Below are 17,603 nucleotides of genomic sequence, written 5' to 3'. Positions count from 1 at the left end.
AGCAATTCTAGGCAAAACCTGTATGGAATCGTAAATAACTTTAATTCACAATGTAATTAATACAATTTCTATATATTATTTCGCGAGTGTAGAACTACTAATAAGGTAGGCAGCCAAGAATACTAGGTACCACATTGTTGTCAAAAATAAACACTTAGAACCTTGTATTATTAGATATTATATATAAATGTATTGATTTCGCAGCCTACAGAAAATACTCATGACAAATTTGCTTTCGGGATCATTCGTGAGATTCTTCCGCGATTTGAACACGGGTGGAATAAAGATAACATTGGTCGCGGACACTTAGTGTTCAAGTCACGACAGGTTTGATTAAAGCTGCAGGATTCTAATCCGAGACTCACAACTTCACAAGTGTCCATGGTACAACTCGCGGTCGCTAAACATAATATGAATGATTCACTTTAAAATCCATAATCAGAGGTGTCCATCCGTTCTGAAATTCCAGAATTAACAATATAAAGTAGAAAAGGTACATATTGGAATGAATAAACATTTTTTTTTTTTAAAGAAGTATATTATAAGATATTCAACAGTTTAGAGCTTAGATACATAAAGTATTTAACTACATCTACATACATACTTCATGAATGAGAAACGCACATTGACTATTGTCTTTGTTTTCTTTTCAAAGAGGTGTGTTTTTTTAATTAAATATATTTCTTAATTATTATATAACCGCTAATCTTAAAAATTAATGTGATGAAACATGTTCAATAAAATTTGCGAAATAAATGCATCAGTTCATAATATTATAATATATATATTTAATATAGGAAGCAATTATGAACAGGAAAAATAGAAAAATATTGCAAAAACTTTATCCGGCTGTCATACATCATTTTAGGGTGAAATACAAATTTCATGCTAAATACATCTGGAAATATTTTCTTTCTCATACATAAAGTATAAAAAAGAAGAAGATGGAAGATACAATTATTTAAATTTTTTCACTAAATCAAATATATTTTTAGCATTCATTTCAAAGCTATTATTTTATTTTCACGACAAATTATTCAACACAAGTTTATTTCAATAATAAATTATTATGTTATTTTATTCCTGTATCCATGGACATCATTTTACCAACACATCTAGTGACAGTATTCCGGTAGTTCTTTAGGACCACAACTATTGATGACTCCTACGTTCATTACAAATGATGATTATGATATATGCTGTTAGTTTCAAAGTCAGTAACTCACCATTTTGAGATAAATGCTATTTAACACATTTACTATTGTTAATAAAATATTTTCTTATTGCAAACAATTAGAAGAAGCGAATAGCGAAATAAAATGTCATTAACGTCATTAAAATTAATAAAAAAAATCATGTTTAAAGTTAGTTGTAAAATATATAAAACGGTGGTTGATATAAACGATTTTGTAATCAACCTTCGGTTTAATTCCATCTAACTAATAGACAGAGCCGATTTGATATTTTTTATGAATATACCTACATACAATGGAAAAGAACTTACAGAACTGTCAGAATCAAGAAAAATATCAAAAAAGGTAAAAATGGAGGTTACCGACTTTGAAACTAATAGTTTCATATACTGTAGATAAACTAGAAGTGAATTCTGTCACTGTCATTTTATGAAACACTTATTTTTAAATCACTTGGGTATTTACGGGTTATGTCACTTCCCTGTTGCCCGGTCCAATTATTTATCATCAAAAAAAATTAATTCAAACGTATGAAGTGTAATCAATATTACATTTTGGTAATATGAACATTGTAACTGCTCATGGATAATAGTTTATGAGATAAAATATTTAGGTTGTTGAAAAAATTATATGAACATAAAATACAGTATTATTAATTGATTTTATTTATAATCAAAGCTCTAATTTTGCTAACGCACAGGCAAAACACAACTGTATTTTTGTATGGACTTTTATGTGTCTGCGTAAGAAATTTTTTTGCTCCCAACATGAGTATATGGGTTACATTTTTTTTGTTTGACTAATCCATTGGGTTTTGATCTGCATCAACCACATATTGAAGGAGCCAAGTCCCAAAAAATATGTAAAAAAAGAATGGAAATAATACATGAAGTTTATAATAAAGAAAAAACCATTTTAATCATTCTTCTGAATGTAGATTGTCTGCTTTCCCCTTTTACACAACTTACCATCATAATCTGATATATACAAAAAATATACATAAAATAATCTGCTTTTAAAATGAATATTACACTTTTCATTTATAGATTTAACTGCGGCAGAGTAAAAAATCGTTTATTAAAAAGTTTTTAATAATAATAATATGCAGCACTGATCTATACACATTAGTATTCAAATAATATAAATGCATTATGTGTAGTCTATAGGTTAATTAAATCTATTATTGTGTATTTCATTTGGGAACAATATTTTATTACTGGTAATGTTCATTTGCATCTATGTTAGTTACTAGACAATATAATATTATATACACAACGGATAGTTGCCAAATTTATTAAAACAATTCGATACTCTGTGCTTTAAAAGTTTCATTTAAAAATAATTACGTAATATTTAATAATATAATATCTGAAAGCTTTATTTAAAATCCAACTCATTGTCGAAGGCACAATGCATCAAAATGTTAGAAAAATTACACGATATTACAATATGAAAATGCATACAGGCAAAATAGTACCCGTTTCTTCATAGTTTATAATGAAATTAGCAAATCAAAACGAAACCTACACATTAGTATTAGATATTGTTAAGTAAGTACCTAATATTTAGTAATAAGCTCTGAGAGGCCTTCCAAAAATTACGCAACGCCAGAAGAGGAGATATTGATTCTCTATGAATTGTCGTAATAAAGAATAAGATTATTTTGCACTCTGATAAAATTATATAATATACACGTAATTAAAGAATAAGAGCCAGATGCTTAGTAATACATACTTAATTGTCGCATAACGTAACCGGTTTAAAGTGGGTATTAACTAAGTGGCGACATCACTTGCTAGTGCCTCAATTGAGAAACGCAAGTGGCAGCTGTCACAATAATCTGATTGAATTTTGTTTGAATGTCAATCTGTGTGCGATATGCTTAACTGTTTTTACAGATGTCACTTGCGTTTCTCAAGTCTGTTATTATTTGGTGACGATGCCAGTTACATAGTTAGGTTAATTTAACAGTGACATCTATGCATCTGGTCCTTACTGTTATACACTCACATTGTAGAGAATTGATTTATATAAATATTCAAATGAATATTCAACAGTTGTCTCATGGCTCACGTTAATATGCAGTTTTAAGGACCAAAATATTTTGTATTTAGTAATTCATTGCAATTATTGTTATATTTATTCCACGATTTCAACAGAGTGACAGAGAAAGCAATAGTAAAAATTTTCTCCAATTTATTTAATACATTGCCATGAAAGTGTATATTAAAAATAACATCAATTATAAACTGCAAACTGACATAAAACACTGTGACCTATTTAAAGTATATTACCATCAACATTCATTAATAATTTCAGTCAGCGTGCAGAAGTTACGATTTATTTGAATTTTTAAAAAATAGATTTAATACTTCAAAAATGTACAATAAAATTTTCTGCGATAGGTAAGGTGATAATATAAATTTTGAATATAATTTAAACTACAATACAATAATATGCATGCGTCAAAAATGAGCATGCGATTTATTTTTTCATAATAATAATTATTATATTGCGGCAACTTTGACCGACATTCACCGAGACAAATAAAACTTTTTATCTTTACATTTAGTTATAAATAACAACATTTAATGGTAATTATTGTAACAAGTGCCTTAATTTTCTTATATTATGTAAAAATACCTATATATGAATATACGTAACAACATCATGTCTATATAGCTATCTTAACATCAATAGTTTTAAGGTTTATTATTCATTAGAAATAAAAGGGAAGTACTTTTCAAAACACACTAAGTATACTAGAATATATAATATGAAGATGGAAATATTAATATTTTTTAAACGCATTATGAAATAATGGTTGCCACTGGGTTGACTGTGAATCAATGTGTCTGAAACTGACGTTCATATAATCGTAATAATACAATGCAGTAACACTGTCTTCTGCTGAAAGACATATAAGTGGTCAGTGAAAATGTTTATCTTGGTTCAAGCATCTCTCGTATAGGTGAGGTTGACATAAAATGAGAATAGCAATTACAAAAAATTCTGTGCTGCAACTGCAATCGATTTGGAAACACAAAAACATTACCAAAACAACTATAATAACAAGTGCCTTGTAAGATCTCATGTATTCCCAATGTGTATAAGTGTCTTTAAGACTTAGATGCGTTTTAAATATTGTGCTGGAGGCGGATGATGCTGACAGTCAATAGTCAAAAAATTCCTGATTTGAGACAGACTCCCCTTTTTATATTGGATAAAGGATTTGGTAGTCACAATCAAATAGATAAAAGAATGGTAATTTCTTCTACCAAGTGGGTAGTCCTCCAGTAGGGTAGGTAATATTGCAATAACGATGTTTCGATCTGAATCGAAAGACAGAATAGCTATATCAATTATAGTTAAATATTGTTAAAATATTATAGTAGGAATACAAAAACAGATGATTCTTAGGCCTTATCCACATAGCGCGTATCGCCACGATTGCATGTGGACACCTCAATGAGGCCACATGTAACTGAAATGCGCGCGAGTCAAAACGCGCCATGTAGACAAGGCCTTACTTTTGTGCTATTGATATTTCAATGCAAGTGCTACGACTTATAACAAAACCTCTGAAGGTCGGATAAATGTGTTTAAAAATGTTTTAACCATTATTTCATAATGCGATAATACACAGATGTATAGGATGCCATAACAACGTTGCACAAAATTGACTAGTTTTATATTGGAGTCCCATTTATATGGTTGTTTAGTATTGTTACATGCAAGGTTTGCCCAAGAGTAATACACATTTTCAGTTTAAATGAAGATAATACATTGTATGCATTATGATTGTTTGGGTCTTGGTCACGGGTTTAAATAACCAATCTTGGTAAAAGTCTAAGTCGATACGCTGAATCTTGAAACATTCAAACAGGTCCAAGTTTCTACAACATTGTTGCGGGCGTGTTAAAAATTGTAGCGAAAAAGTTAAGCTTCCTCATTGTATAGAAAAGTGAAAGCTAATTTGAAAAGCAATAAAGGGAGATCTATTGATTATTATTTCGTATTCGGTTTATTTTACATTACAATATTATAGAAATCATTTATTGTAGAAGTCAATAATGTTACTAACTTTACTTATACTTCAATCTTTAGTCATAATAATGAACATTATTGTTTGTATTTATCACACACAAAGATTTATAAATAAATTCTGAGAAGAGATCATTAAAAGTATAAAAAATACAGATTTATAATATTATATTATATTTGATTATTATAAAGACACATTAAGACGAAGGATAAAAATATAACAATTTAGCCAGAATGTTTACTATACCATGGAATGTTTACTCTCTACTGAAAGATCACTGAATGTTTAATAATTAAAAGTAATTTTTTCGTTGAATTATTAAATCTCCCATTAGTAAAACATCAACACTAAAAATTATCGCAAAAAAAACCAGTGTTCAAAAATATAACACAGTCTCAGCTGTTGATATGAATATGATCGAAGACGTATAGGTTATTGAATTTATACATCGCATGTGTTTCATTTTGATGTTAGTCATGCACCATGACCGCGACCGGAATCTCTGTGATCAACTAGAGGGCAATTTTTGAATGAAGCAGTATCTAAGCTATTGAAGCGGCCCGCTTCGATTTTGTTTAAGCAATTTTAATTCTGTTTTGATTTATACAAACGCAACTAAAAGTCGCGTATGCTTTTGAGTTTCACATGCTTTCCCGGTAGAGGCACTAGTTTGTCGCTGCGGCTGGCAGTCGTTTTGACAGATCGAAAACAGATTGAATGTCATAATGTAACGTAAGGCTCTGTTATTTATCGTTTTTTGGTTTTTAAATATTATCGTCGAAAGTGTTATTTTGTAATATAGGTACAGTAGGTGCCCGGTATTCCGGCACCCATATTTTTTTACCTATGCCGGATTGTCGGTAATGCCGGATTATTGAATTTCTAAGGGAAATAATAAATAATCTGTCAAGGTCGGGCATCGAACTGCCGAGCGAACGGCTCTCCGCTCTGTATTCCGGCAGTTTAATGTGAAACCTGCCGGATTATAGAGCAGGAGAGCCGAGTCGCAAAATGCCGGACTATTGGACGTGCTAGATTGGTGGACGCCGGATTACCGAACTCCTACTGTACATACATACTTAATTAATATTAGGTTTGTAAAATACATCGGGAGTTCTGTTTACATTCTCGTATTAATTATCATTGTAATATCAATATTACGTACCTTTAAGGTAAATAATTGACATAAGTAGCTTCTTTAAGAATAAGTCGTTTTATTAATGCTACAATAACGGTTACTAGACTGCAGCAAGTTTAACGTGAAACGTGGCCGTTTCGAGAACTATAATACTGACAATCCTTTCATAATATAGGTATCGCAGCGCCACGACGGCGGTTATGATACTTCTACTTATAATTTTTACACTGATAATGTAGTTACCATATTTTAGGTTATTTTCTTGTTAACTTGAACTGCCATTGGCAGTCATGAGCATAGACAAAAATATAATGCAAGCTTGTATGCGACCATAAATGTCCACCTAATATTTCCATTACATTATTGGACACCGTTCGAAGCGATATGCTCTTAAGCAGGTTTTCATATTTAATGATACTGCTTCGTTCAAAAATTGCCCTCCTTGCCGCTTTGAGACACAACTCAACTGTAGTGAATGATTACATGCTAACAATGAGTCAACGCACACTAGCCTAGACATAGCTGATAATTTTCTTCAATGTAGTCATGGTTACGGCCATATGGTCAAGTGAATCACTATCACAAAAGACAACCATATGTTACTCCTTTATTTTCCAAATCAGATTTGTTTTTCACATATAAAAAAATACAAAATGATTTTATTTATTGACTGGGTGTTATATTTTTAAACACTTTTAATATAAGTTCTAACACACATGTGAAATTTCACAGTTATTGCATTTTATACAAGGATTGACTGTTTGGTATACAGCCCTGCATTAGTTGTATTTAATTATGTTACAAAAATAAGTTGACATTGTATAGAATAATGTGTTAGAACTTTTTAATATCAATTAAAAAGAAGAATATTTATTTATTCAAATATTAAATACACTCAGTTTTTATACAATACATAAAATTCAGAGGGTATTTTATTTGGCCACATTAATAGGTTATAATTAAAATGAAACTAATTATTAGAGTTTCGTAACATTTAATTACCAAACGGTTGTCAAGTTTCAATCGATGATATTGAAGCATGCATACCATCTACGGATACGAATCCATTTGAAATATATACAGGTATACACGAAAGGTGGTTTAATTAATAATTACGATAATAATAATCCAATGATCAAAGGGTCCTAAATTTCAATTCCGTTTGTTTTAATAGATTATTTTCCTACTAACAATTTGGCAACAACAACATTAAAATGCTATCAATAAGAGATAATGAGACAAAGTCATATAATGTTAACCCTTCCACTGCCAAATGACAAATCGTAACGTTTTTCCATCCCTTATTGCGTTATTATAAGAAGTATTTATTTTTATATACAAAGGGTGGTATTTGAAAGATAAGGAATGCGCAGTTGAAAGGTTAAAGTTTCTACACGTTTAATATTGTAAATTAATCAAGAATTCTTTTAAGCCAATTTTGTTAAAAAATAAATGTCTTTAATGACAAAATACTTGTCTGGTAATAATCAAGGCTTTCTTTTACGCGGGGTAAAATGAAAATCTCACTTTCGAAGTGGGTAATTAAAAAATAAAGTAAAACGTCGATGTCTACACATTTTTATATTAATTATCAGTCCATTCCATCACTCAGAAACGATCTACATATACGAATTAGTCGAAAGGTGATTTAGCAGTACTCAATCTTCCTCATGTACCCAACGTACAGCAAAAAATCATCAAATTTTCACATAAATAATCAGACAGCAAAAGTCAGATAAGTGACCAACAAGCAACATGTTTGCATGGCCACAGGTTTTCTTATTTTTATGCTTTTGAATATAAAAATTCGTTTCCACTTTGTGTCAATGTCCGTTTCTTAGATGATACATATACATATCACGCGGCGCCACCGAGAATTTCTGTTGTTCGCATGTCTTCTTTCATCATCTCTGGTATTACTGTTACGTATATCGTCATCCGGTAATTATATGCAGGTGATTTTCTAATTTTAGGAGATTGATATAATTTTTATCACGAATCACTTGTCTGACTTTTGCAGTGTTATACTTGTTGATAAATCCTGATAAAACAGATAATTTTACACAACTATAAGTCAAGCAATATGTTTATTACGCTGAGATATTCAGTTATACAGGATTTATGACAAATGTTTCTAAATATGTAGTGCTTTGAAGGCAACGTGGAATGACAATTTTGCGTTTAAATTTTTCTTAATCTATTTGAAGATTTTACTAGTTGACAGTATTCATCATTATTTCCTTTAATATAACAGTTGATTCTATCTGCGGTCCAAATCTGTACAAAAGCACATTGGATGAAAATGTGAAAAAGTAGACGTAAACTATTATTAAAATTGTATCTAATTAGTAACGCATATTATATTCACGCATTTAAATCCATTGTTATGTAGACATCCAACGTGCCGGACACGTAATGATACTTTCTATCAGGGACGCTGTTGCATCTGTTGCATGCACGCATGAATGCTTCGAAAATTTTAGACTTATTCAGCTATCCATCTATTGAAGATCAGGAAAGAACCGAAATATGATGTAAGGCTTTCACTGTACATGATATACTCAAAAAGAGAATGGTAGAAAGAGGATACTGAACACTGGGGACACTGTACAAAGAGAAAGAGCGTATGGATGAAGATTTCTGTGTTCATCTTCTTCCAAATTGAGCTTTGTATTATACTCAATCTGAACTAGGAAACATATATTTGAAATATACAAGCTGTCCCATTTTGACATTTCTGTCGTGCAGTGATTTGGTTACAGTGTCTGTAGACAAACTTTAATCTTCGCAGGTGCTGCTCAGGCAATATCATGTTGGATGTGAATACGCTGAAAGATATCGAATGTGGCATTAACAATAAGTGACTGTCACGGTGGGTGTCAGTACATATGGATGGATCATAGTCAAGTCTCTTCAACTGAACTGACATGCGCTAGATTTAACGGCTATTAAACGCAATATATTGTCAGTTTTTGAGAACTATCTAGGGAGAATGTAAGGGGTGTTCTACTGTATATTAAGTAATAAATTAATATGTTTTATAACAATATCGTATTGTATAATAGTTTAGCAACAAAAAGTCTAGGACCTTGTATCACATCATTAAGTATCACCAATTTGTTTTTTTTTTATATTTTTATTTGTTGAATGTAAAGTTGATTGAAACGGTAGTTGAAAAAGCTCATCGAGAGACTAAGATAAGTATTAAATATACTTTGAATCACAAACTAAAGTATTCTAATGAACGAAAAGAGGTGTTTACTTACAATTTGTCAAGTAATTGCTACTATCATTTTTAAGCATTGAAAACCTATAAGAAAAATAGTTATTTTTATAACTTTTTGATTATAATTGCATTATTATTATTAGGTAATGTGATTCTCAAAAGAGTATTTCGAAAGGAACTGAAAGTTAAGAAATATTGTAACTAAAGATGGCTATGTTTTATTGTAGATTCAAATTATGTTTTGCAAATGAAAAATTTAAATTTAACAGCACTACATATACTTTCTATTTTAAATTTAGAGTGTGCAGTTAGTTAGAATGTTCTAAAATTAAAAACACTGGATGTTTCTTTCTATAAGATTTATGAGAGATACGAATTGTTAATTCATTAACAATGAATGCATTCATTACTCTGTCGCCAACTCCAGCTACAATATTATCTAAAAAAATATCCTCCTAAGCAATAAATACATACTCGAATCCTTTAAGTACTGTATTTAAGTATTCCTTACATATAAATAAATGCGCACATGACTATTTGAGATGATAATGAAAGTTAGGTTAGTTATTGACGATTCACAATGTTACAATGCGTGACATAAGAAAATATAAATATTGCTCAGCACGAATATAATTATCCGAGACACATTTTATTAGAGATATTAACATAGTCAGCGAGGTTAGCTAGTAGAATATTGAAGTACCTAGTGTAAAACGTCACGAGTTCGAATCACATATAGATCAGTAGTTTCTTATAGTAAAACCGGGTTAATACGAACACGGTTAATTCGAAATACGGAATAATTCGAAACATTTGATGAATAAATCATTATAGTCACCACTGGATATTGTTCTGAAATAAATTGTATTAGGAACAGACACAATATTACAAAATTGCAACCAGATTAAGGTTTTTTTTCAAATTATACTGTTTTTTGCCCTTAATTTTGTAATCTGTAATTCGATTTTTTTTCGATTTTCGGTGCCGTCGATTTTGAATTAATGAGGTTTTACTGTAATTAGATTTTTTCAAAATCAGTCAGTCTCTACCGTGCGGTGGTATCTAAAATATATATTATGATATTAACTGCTGAGAGCTGTGGGATTCGAACTTGTGAGCCACCGATAGAATTGTTACACCATAGCATTTGCCAGTGGCGAAGGGTGGAGGTAGGCTGTTAAGATCCGCCATAAACACTGCACATTAAACTTTTTCAGACATGGATATTTGTTTTCGTTGAAATAAGACTACAATTTACAGATAATGTTGGTTAGTTTTTAAAATTCAATTAAACCCTAAGAAACCAAGCCATAATAGATAATAGTCAAAAAATACATGTATATCTATAAAATATCTAAAATTATGCAATTAAATCATACATAACTTTGAATATTTTATAAATAGAATAATATTTTATATATATTATAGTTTGGTTTAGGCAGGGCTTAATGAATTTAAAAAAAATAACCAAGAATATGTGCAATATGTATTTTTAATCCAACGAAAACAAATAACTATGAATGAAAAAGTGTGCACAATTTTGTCGTATTGCCCAAATTAGACTAAAACTATTATGGTTTCGTTTAGGCAGGGTTTAGTTGATTTTTAAAAACTAACTAACACCATCTGTAAATTGTAGTCTTAGTTCAATAAAAACAAATACATATGACTAAAAAAGTTTAGTGTGCACTATTTATAGCGAATCTTAACAGCCTACCTCCACCCTTCGCCACTGGCATTTGCTCTGCGATGCACACCAATAATACTCCTCATAATATTATACCTAATACTCAATAATATAAATCCATAATGCAGTGAGCATATCTGTACTGAGGGCTTTTATGTATTTTCCAGGTCATTTCTTTGACAGTCCTCTTATAACCTTATATTATGAAGGACAGAAACTACACACCAACCGTTTTGGATAGTGCACTGTTTATGCGGGATGTTAACAACGCTGAGAAACGTTATAAGCTGGCATTTCATTAACTAATTCAAATTGAAAAAAATAAAATCTGCATACGCAATTTAAGTACAGATTTATTAAAATATTTTATAGATTTACTTTTTGTAGAATGTAAAAAATATCAATTTCTGTCTAGATTGCTTTGTGCCAACATTGTAAGACACATCGATGATAAGGTGAATATTATGGTAATTTTACAATAATAGTATTTACGTTTAAAAATGATTAAGTACAAAGATAATACGATATATAATAACATATTTAAACTAAAAATGCAATTCGAAATATATAATATTAGGTATTGATTAACCCTGGAAATTGTAAAATACTTTTGAAATTATAGTAATAGTTATTATCAAAAATTAATATTAGCCACTAGGATTGACTTTTTACCTTGCATAGGATAAGTTAGTTATAATATTTATATAACAAGTGAAATACGTCTTAGTAACAATAAGTAGATAAAATAAGTTTTAAATATTTTTTCATGCATAGTTTTTGTCATAACCTGATACAAAATGAAATGACAAACTGAATTAACCTTGCCTGTTCTGTGATTTCAAATCATGTTACACAGGTTGTTAAATAGTAACATATAATTCAGTTAATATGTGTTATTCCTAGAATCATTGACGAAACAAATATCAAATAACGAAGGAGAAATATTTATAAATCTCTATATCAGGGGTGGCGAACCTATGGCACGCAAGCACGAAAACCAATAAAAATTTTCAAAAAAGTTTTGAAAATAAATATTATACTTACCGACATATAAAAAAATAATGACGTTATAGCCATGCGCTTTTCTTACCGTTTTTAATACTATTTTTACCAATCGACGCGTAGATCGCATTGTACAAAAAATAGCAGGCAAAAAAACTAGCCTACTGTGAAAAATTGTGCAACCTCGAAAATATTTTCCTAAAAAAATGAGCCGATTGCGAAAAATTGAGTAACCTGCGGCCCGCGGCGATAATTTAGTCCTAAAAAACGAGCCAACTGAGAAAAATTGTGCAACCTGTGGCCAAAATATTTTTAGGGAAATTTTGGCATGCGTATGTAAAAAGGTTTGCCAACCCTGCTCTATATGTATGTTGCCAAAACTGGCTGTTTTATTTAAAAATACTGTCATATTATAAAACTAGTATTGTAGCGGAATGTGACAGTACAGAACAGAATTCATTAGCACAGTAGTCGAAAGGTTAAATAGTCAAATTTCATAATATTACAGAGTTTTGTTTCATTTGCCAGAATCGGGTAAGTTTGTGAAGTCAACAGATCAGGTTTATTCCCTTGTAAGGTATCCGCAGTAGGTGGCCAGGCCAAGTACGATTTAATGATTTTACTTATAATGTAATAAGAGGATGCATGATTCGACTTCTTTAAATTTATTCCTGATGAAGTCATACCACTGGGCCGCAAGTGTCCTGTGGGTATTTTGGAAGTAGGTACAGCATATATTTTTGTAAATAATATTTCATTCCTATTCTTCACAGATTATAACAAGAACTATGCATATGCTTTCAATAGAATAGAGGTCATCCATACATGATTTCACACCCTAAGTTATTAGGTTAGGTTAGGTTACCATGATACCATAAAGTATGATGACCCATAAAAAAAATTATAATTAACATCAGTAAAAGAAAGCTAAGAGATTAAAGATTATTTTTGTATAGATAAAGAACATCACGATAAATAAAAGTTGATTTACTATATTTTTATATTATAAAAATATAATAAGTATGTTGCCATATATAAAATATATACATTTTAAAATTCCTTATTTAGGGTAAGTTTATAAATGATATTATTGTTATGAACCAAATTAATGATTTATAAATGTGTTAATAAAAATATCGTGGAATAGAATTTTTTCTAGAGTATAACAAGTTCCACTTAAAATATTTAATAAAATTATTAGTTTAGTACACAAAATAAATATAATAATTAAAATAAGCGTGTTTTTAAATCCACAGCTAAATTAAGTCGTAGAAAACTCGTAAGGAGCATATCGTAATCATTCATTAAAAAAAAAATTAAATAATTTACACCTTTGTTTTAATCAGATCACTAAAAAAAGCTTTAAAAGATGAACGTCAGAAAAATATGACTTCTTCTTCCTTGGGATTGGCCGATTGCCTGGTTTCATCCGTGCCCGGGTTGGACGAGACAGAACCTCTCGCCTGCGATTGTCCGCCCTGCCCCTGTGACAGGCTGATCAGCGTTGGCGACAAATTGGAAGCTTGAACAGGAGAGTCCGGACTTCGCACCCTGAATCGGTCAGGTAACTTGGGGTAAGTATTTGTCCTGGAATCAATCGGAAAAAGATAAGTTATTGTTGACCAATGTCAGAATTAATTTTATGATAATTATTACCGAGTAAAAATCATTTTCAATCTACACTTTCAATTACACAAGGAGTTAGGCTGGAATTTTATATGAAGACGGAGCCGTTGTATATTACGAGTTCGATAATTTTTACAGAAAATTAGATACAGTAAAACCTCATTAATAAAAACACGGATAATTTGAAATTTGGCGTAATTCAAAATTTTCGCGAAAAAAAAGACCCTTGGACATTATTTTTATATAATTTTCTTTTTTTTTCTGACCATATCCGATCCAAATAATATCATATGGCCCTTCCACAGAGTGTAGGTTTGTATTAACAGATTTTGTTTTTACGAGAAATGGCTATCAGCCACTTGCTAAACCTATTAGGTCCATACCCTGACTCAAACACAAATTGAAAAACAAATATAATATTTATATAAACCATACCTTTAATTCGAATTTCGTAATACGAAATGATTTCTGAGTCTTGGAATATAAAAATATTCAATAAATCATAATAAAGTACACTATTTCATGAGCCAGTCATTGAAAATTGTGAGACTTTTTTTAAAACATTATAATATATCACTTATTTTATGAAGGTAATAAAAATAATCCTGACATTTTATGCAGCAACACATCAGTGCAATAACTGCACTCCACTCAAAGGAAAAACAATAACTCACATTTATTTTAACAATAACTCACAGGTATTTAATTGTTGATTGTATATTGCCATAAAAAAATTGTGTTGACAAATTGGAAAAATAAAAAATATTTCATATTTTTTTATAACTCTAGCTCAACACATGGTGGTAAATACCTACATTAATTGGTAACTGGGACGCATGGTATTTGCACAGATTTTAATTTGAAAGAATTGTATCAGAAATTTGGTAGGTACTATTGGGTAGTATTTGTTACCTTGTAGCCTTATTACTGGCATTGTTATGCCCGGCAGGCGGTAACGATGCACCAAAACCCATCATGGCGGGCGAACTACCCGTTCTGCTGTGAGATGTCACCGGAGAATGCTGAAACATTTTAAATATGATTTAAGACTTGTATAAGTGTCAAGTTTCAATTACAAACAACTATTCAATTTGAAAGATGCTGACAGATTTTACTAGAGACATTCAATTTTAATAAACCATATTACCGTGAGGTTCGATAGTATTGGCACGAAACAAGACATAGTCAGAAGGGTGCCGAATGAAAAAAAGCAATGCAAGAAAATGTTGATATTGCAAGTATAACTGTGTGTTAACCAATGTCGAGGGGTGGAGGTAGGCTGTTAAGATACGAAATAAATGCATACTAAGCTTTGTTTGTCAAATATACTTGTTTTTATTGAACAAAGACTACAGTGTGTAGATAGTGTGTTATTTTTTAAATTCAATTAAACCCTGGCTAATCTAAGCCATAGTAAATAGTAAATAGTAAAAAAAATATCCTTTATCAATAAAATATCTAAAATTATGTCATTAAACCATACAGAATTTTAAATGTTTTATAAATAATGGTTTGTGTACGTCATATTTTCTGTCAAAACTATCGAACTTCATGCTTATGTGAATGTTTATAGTAACATCTTTACTTCCATTAACTTCTTTTTGATAATGACTTCATAATATTTTATGAGTAAAGAGAATGCTCACGATATTAGGGAGTGGTAAGGAAGGATGTAGCATGCGGTCATCGTTAACCCGATCGAACCACACTAATAATTTTTAATATATTAATTAACTGCAGGAAAAATTTGATTTTGCGGCAGTTAAAAATGCCCATCGCATCGATTCGATTCGTTTGAACATGTTTTTTGCCCAGCACAGTGTACAAGAAATGCAAGGAAATAGTTTTGTAATATAAACATGAACTCACATCGTTATCCACAAGACGCTGGTAGCCCTGCGACGCCACGCTGGCGCTACCGCTGTACCTTCGATCGGCGGTCATCTGCTGGCCGGGCACTCCGCTAAACGAGGAACCTATGGTCCCCTGACTCAGCCGCAAGGGTAGTAGCTGGTTGCCGTGCACCACCGAGTGGCTCACATTCGCCCCCGGCACTTGTGGGACGCCGTGGCCCGCCTGCTGTGGGCTCGGTGTCCCCGGCATGTTGAGGGGGCCGACCGGATTGGAATTGCTCAGTTTCGAAGCCAGCTTCAGAGGCAGTTGCTGTTTGACGGGCACATTTTGTGTCGTAACAATCTTCTGTTGGTTTTGCGCGCTGATCAGGTTCAGCGGTAACGTTTGCTGTTGTTTACCGCCTGTCGATGACATTGATTGGTCTGTGGAAATTTTTTTATGTATTTTGTATTAGTTATAAATAGGTAACAGAAAACAACTGGGAATGCTTTGTGATCAAAAAGTGTGAACTATACTAGGTGGCATCTATAAAATCTTCATATAACTCATCTATAGCGACCTTTTGATGTTTCTTTCACATAGTTTTATCATGGTTCATTGAAATATTCTACATGATATTTTGCTGCATCTATATACAATAATTGACACGGTCCATCCATTCCCATGACGTATGCAGTAATAAGCTGCAATTTCATAATTGAACGGATGACGAGGTATATAGAGATAAAGTCAGAGTTACTCGGATGACTCGAGGAGAGAGTTTATTTATCGATACAAGAATAAATACAATGGTAAAGATGACAGAGTGATGTTATAATCGTGGATACGGATGTACTGATAGGATTGACTAGATTATTGAACTGATAAGCGATGTACTGAATAACCGCGGGACTGAGAACAAGTGAGTGACCGTGGCCGAGTGAAAGTTGACTGTGTCGAGTGACGGACTCGAGTGGAGCGGTTCTTATCAATCGTCTTTCGGATTGCTGTCATTGCCTGTAATAAAAACGCTGATACTAGATGAAGCAAATGATAGTTAAAGGACTTGTTGATTTTACGTTGTCGAAATTCATGCTGACTCGGTATAAGGTTATTAATCGCTATATAATAATGTGAATGGTTTGGTATATATAATTTAGTGGTAATATAAGTCGGAAAAAAAAAGAAATTCAATATGTATGTAATAAATTATCATCCTTCAAAACAAATTTATGTAAAGGTGTGTTTTTAGTAGACCTCTTTAATACAACAATAATTTATGTAATGTTCAAGATGCTTACTTTTCCATTTGGAATCTTTTCTTTTGTGCGTATCTGTGGGCGATGATTCGCTTAGAGGTGAAGATACCGCACTACCACTGGCCGATGCCTCTTCTTGTGGAGTCACTGAAATACGTTAAAAAAGGGAACAATTAAAAATTTATACAGTGCCTTTTGTAAAAAAAATATACTACATGGCATTATGAGTGTATTATGACTATGTAATGGGCAAAATTCAAAAATGTTGACGTTATGTACATAAAACTAACTTATTATGAACCCTACATATAGTTGACAGTTTTGCAAAACAATAAATAACATGGCAATGTTGCTTTCGGGCATTGAAAAATTCCTTTTTAAATTTCTGATTTTTAGTAAAAATTTAAAAGTAATTAAAGTATGATAACTGCACAATTTAAATTAATAGGTTGATATATCAGTGGTTAATTTGAATAAATACACACACCACAAATACAGTGTCCCCAGCATTTGGACATTACAATTTGAAATGCAAGTATTACAACCAGAGCGTTGGAGCGGAGCTCGGAGCAGGAGCATGGAGCACTGGAGCAA

The 17,603-nt window shown here is 31.4% G+C and overlaps 1 protein-coding gene across 1 annotated transcript in view; it reads right to left on the bottom strand.

Moving 5' to 3' along the window:
• Positions 1–13,552: 13,552 nt before the first annotated feature.
• cyst (rho guanine nucleotide exchange factor 18 cysts) overlaps positions 13,553–17,603 on the bottom strand; it is a 180,452-nt gene continuing 176,401 nt past the window's right edge. The window contains exons 26-29 of the mRNA XM_085942729.1: positions 17,052–17,156; positions 15,787–16,193; positions 14,830–14,939; positions 13,553–13,878 (exon numbers count right to left, since the gene is read on the bottom strand). Coding sequence (XP_085798855.1) covers positions 13,668–13,878; positions 14,830–14,939; positions 15,787–16,193; positions 17,052–17,156 — 833 coding nt within the window. The 3' untranslated portion in view covers positions 13,553–13,667. The remainder of the gene's footprint in view (positions 13,879–14,829; positions 14,940–15,786; positions 16,194–17,051; positions 17,157–17,603) is intronic.

This window comes from Rhyacophila brunnea, unplaced genomic scaffold (genome assembly GCF_057557595.1).
Source record: "Rhyacophila brunnea isolate RB1 unplaced genomic scaffold, BYU_Rbru_1.0 scaffold_15, whole genome shotgun sequence".
Taxonomy (NCBI): Eukaryota; Metazoa; Arthropoda; class Insecta; order Trichoptera; family Rhyacophilidae; genus Rhyacophila; species Rhyacophila brunnea.
The sequence above is the reverse complement of the archived record's forward strand: the minus strand, read 5'-3'. Positions and strand labels throughout refer to the sequence as shown.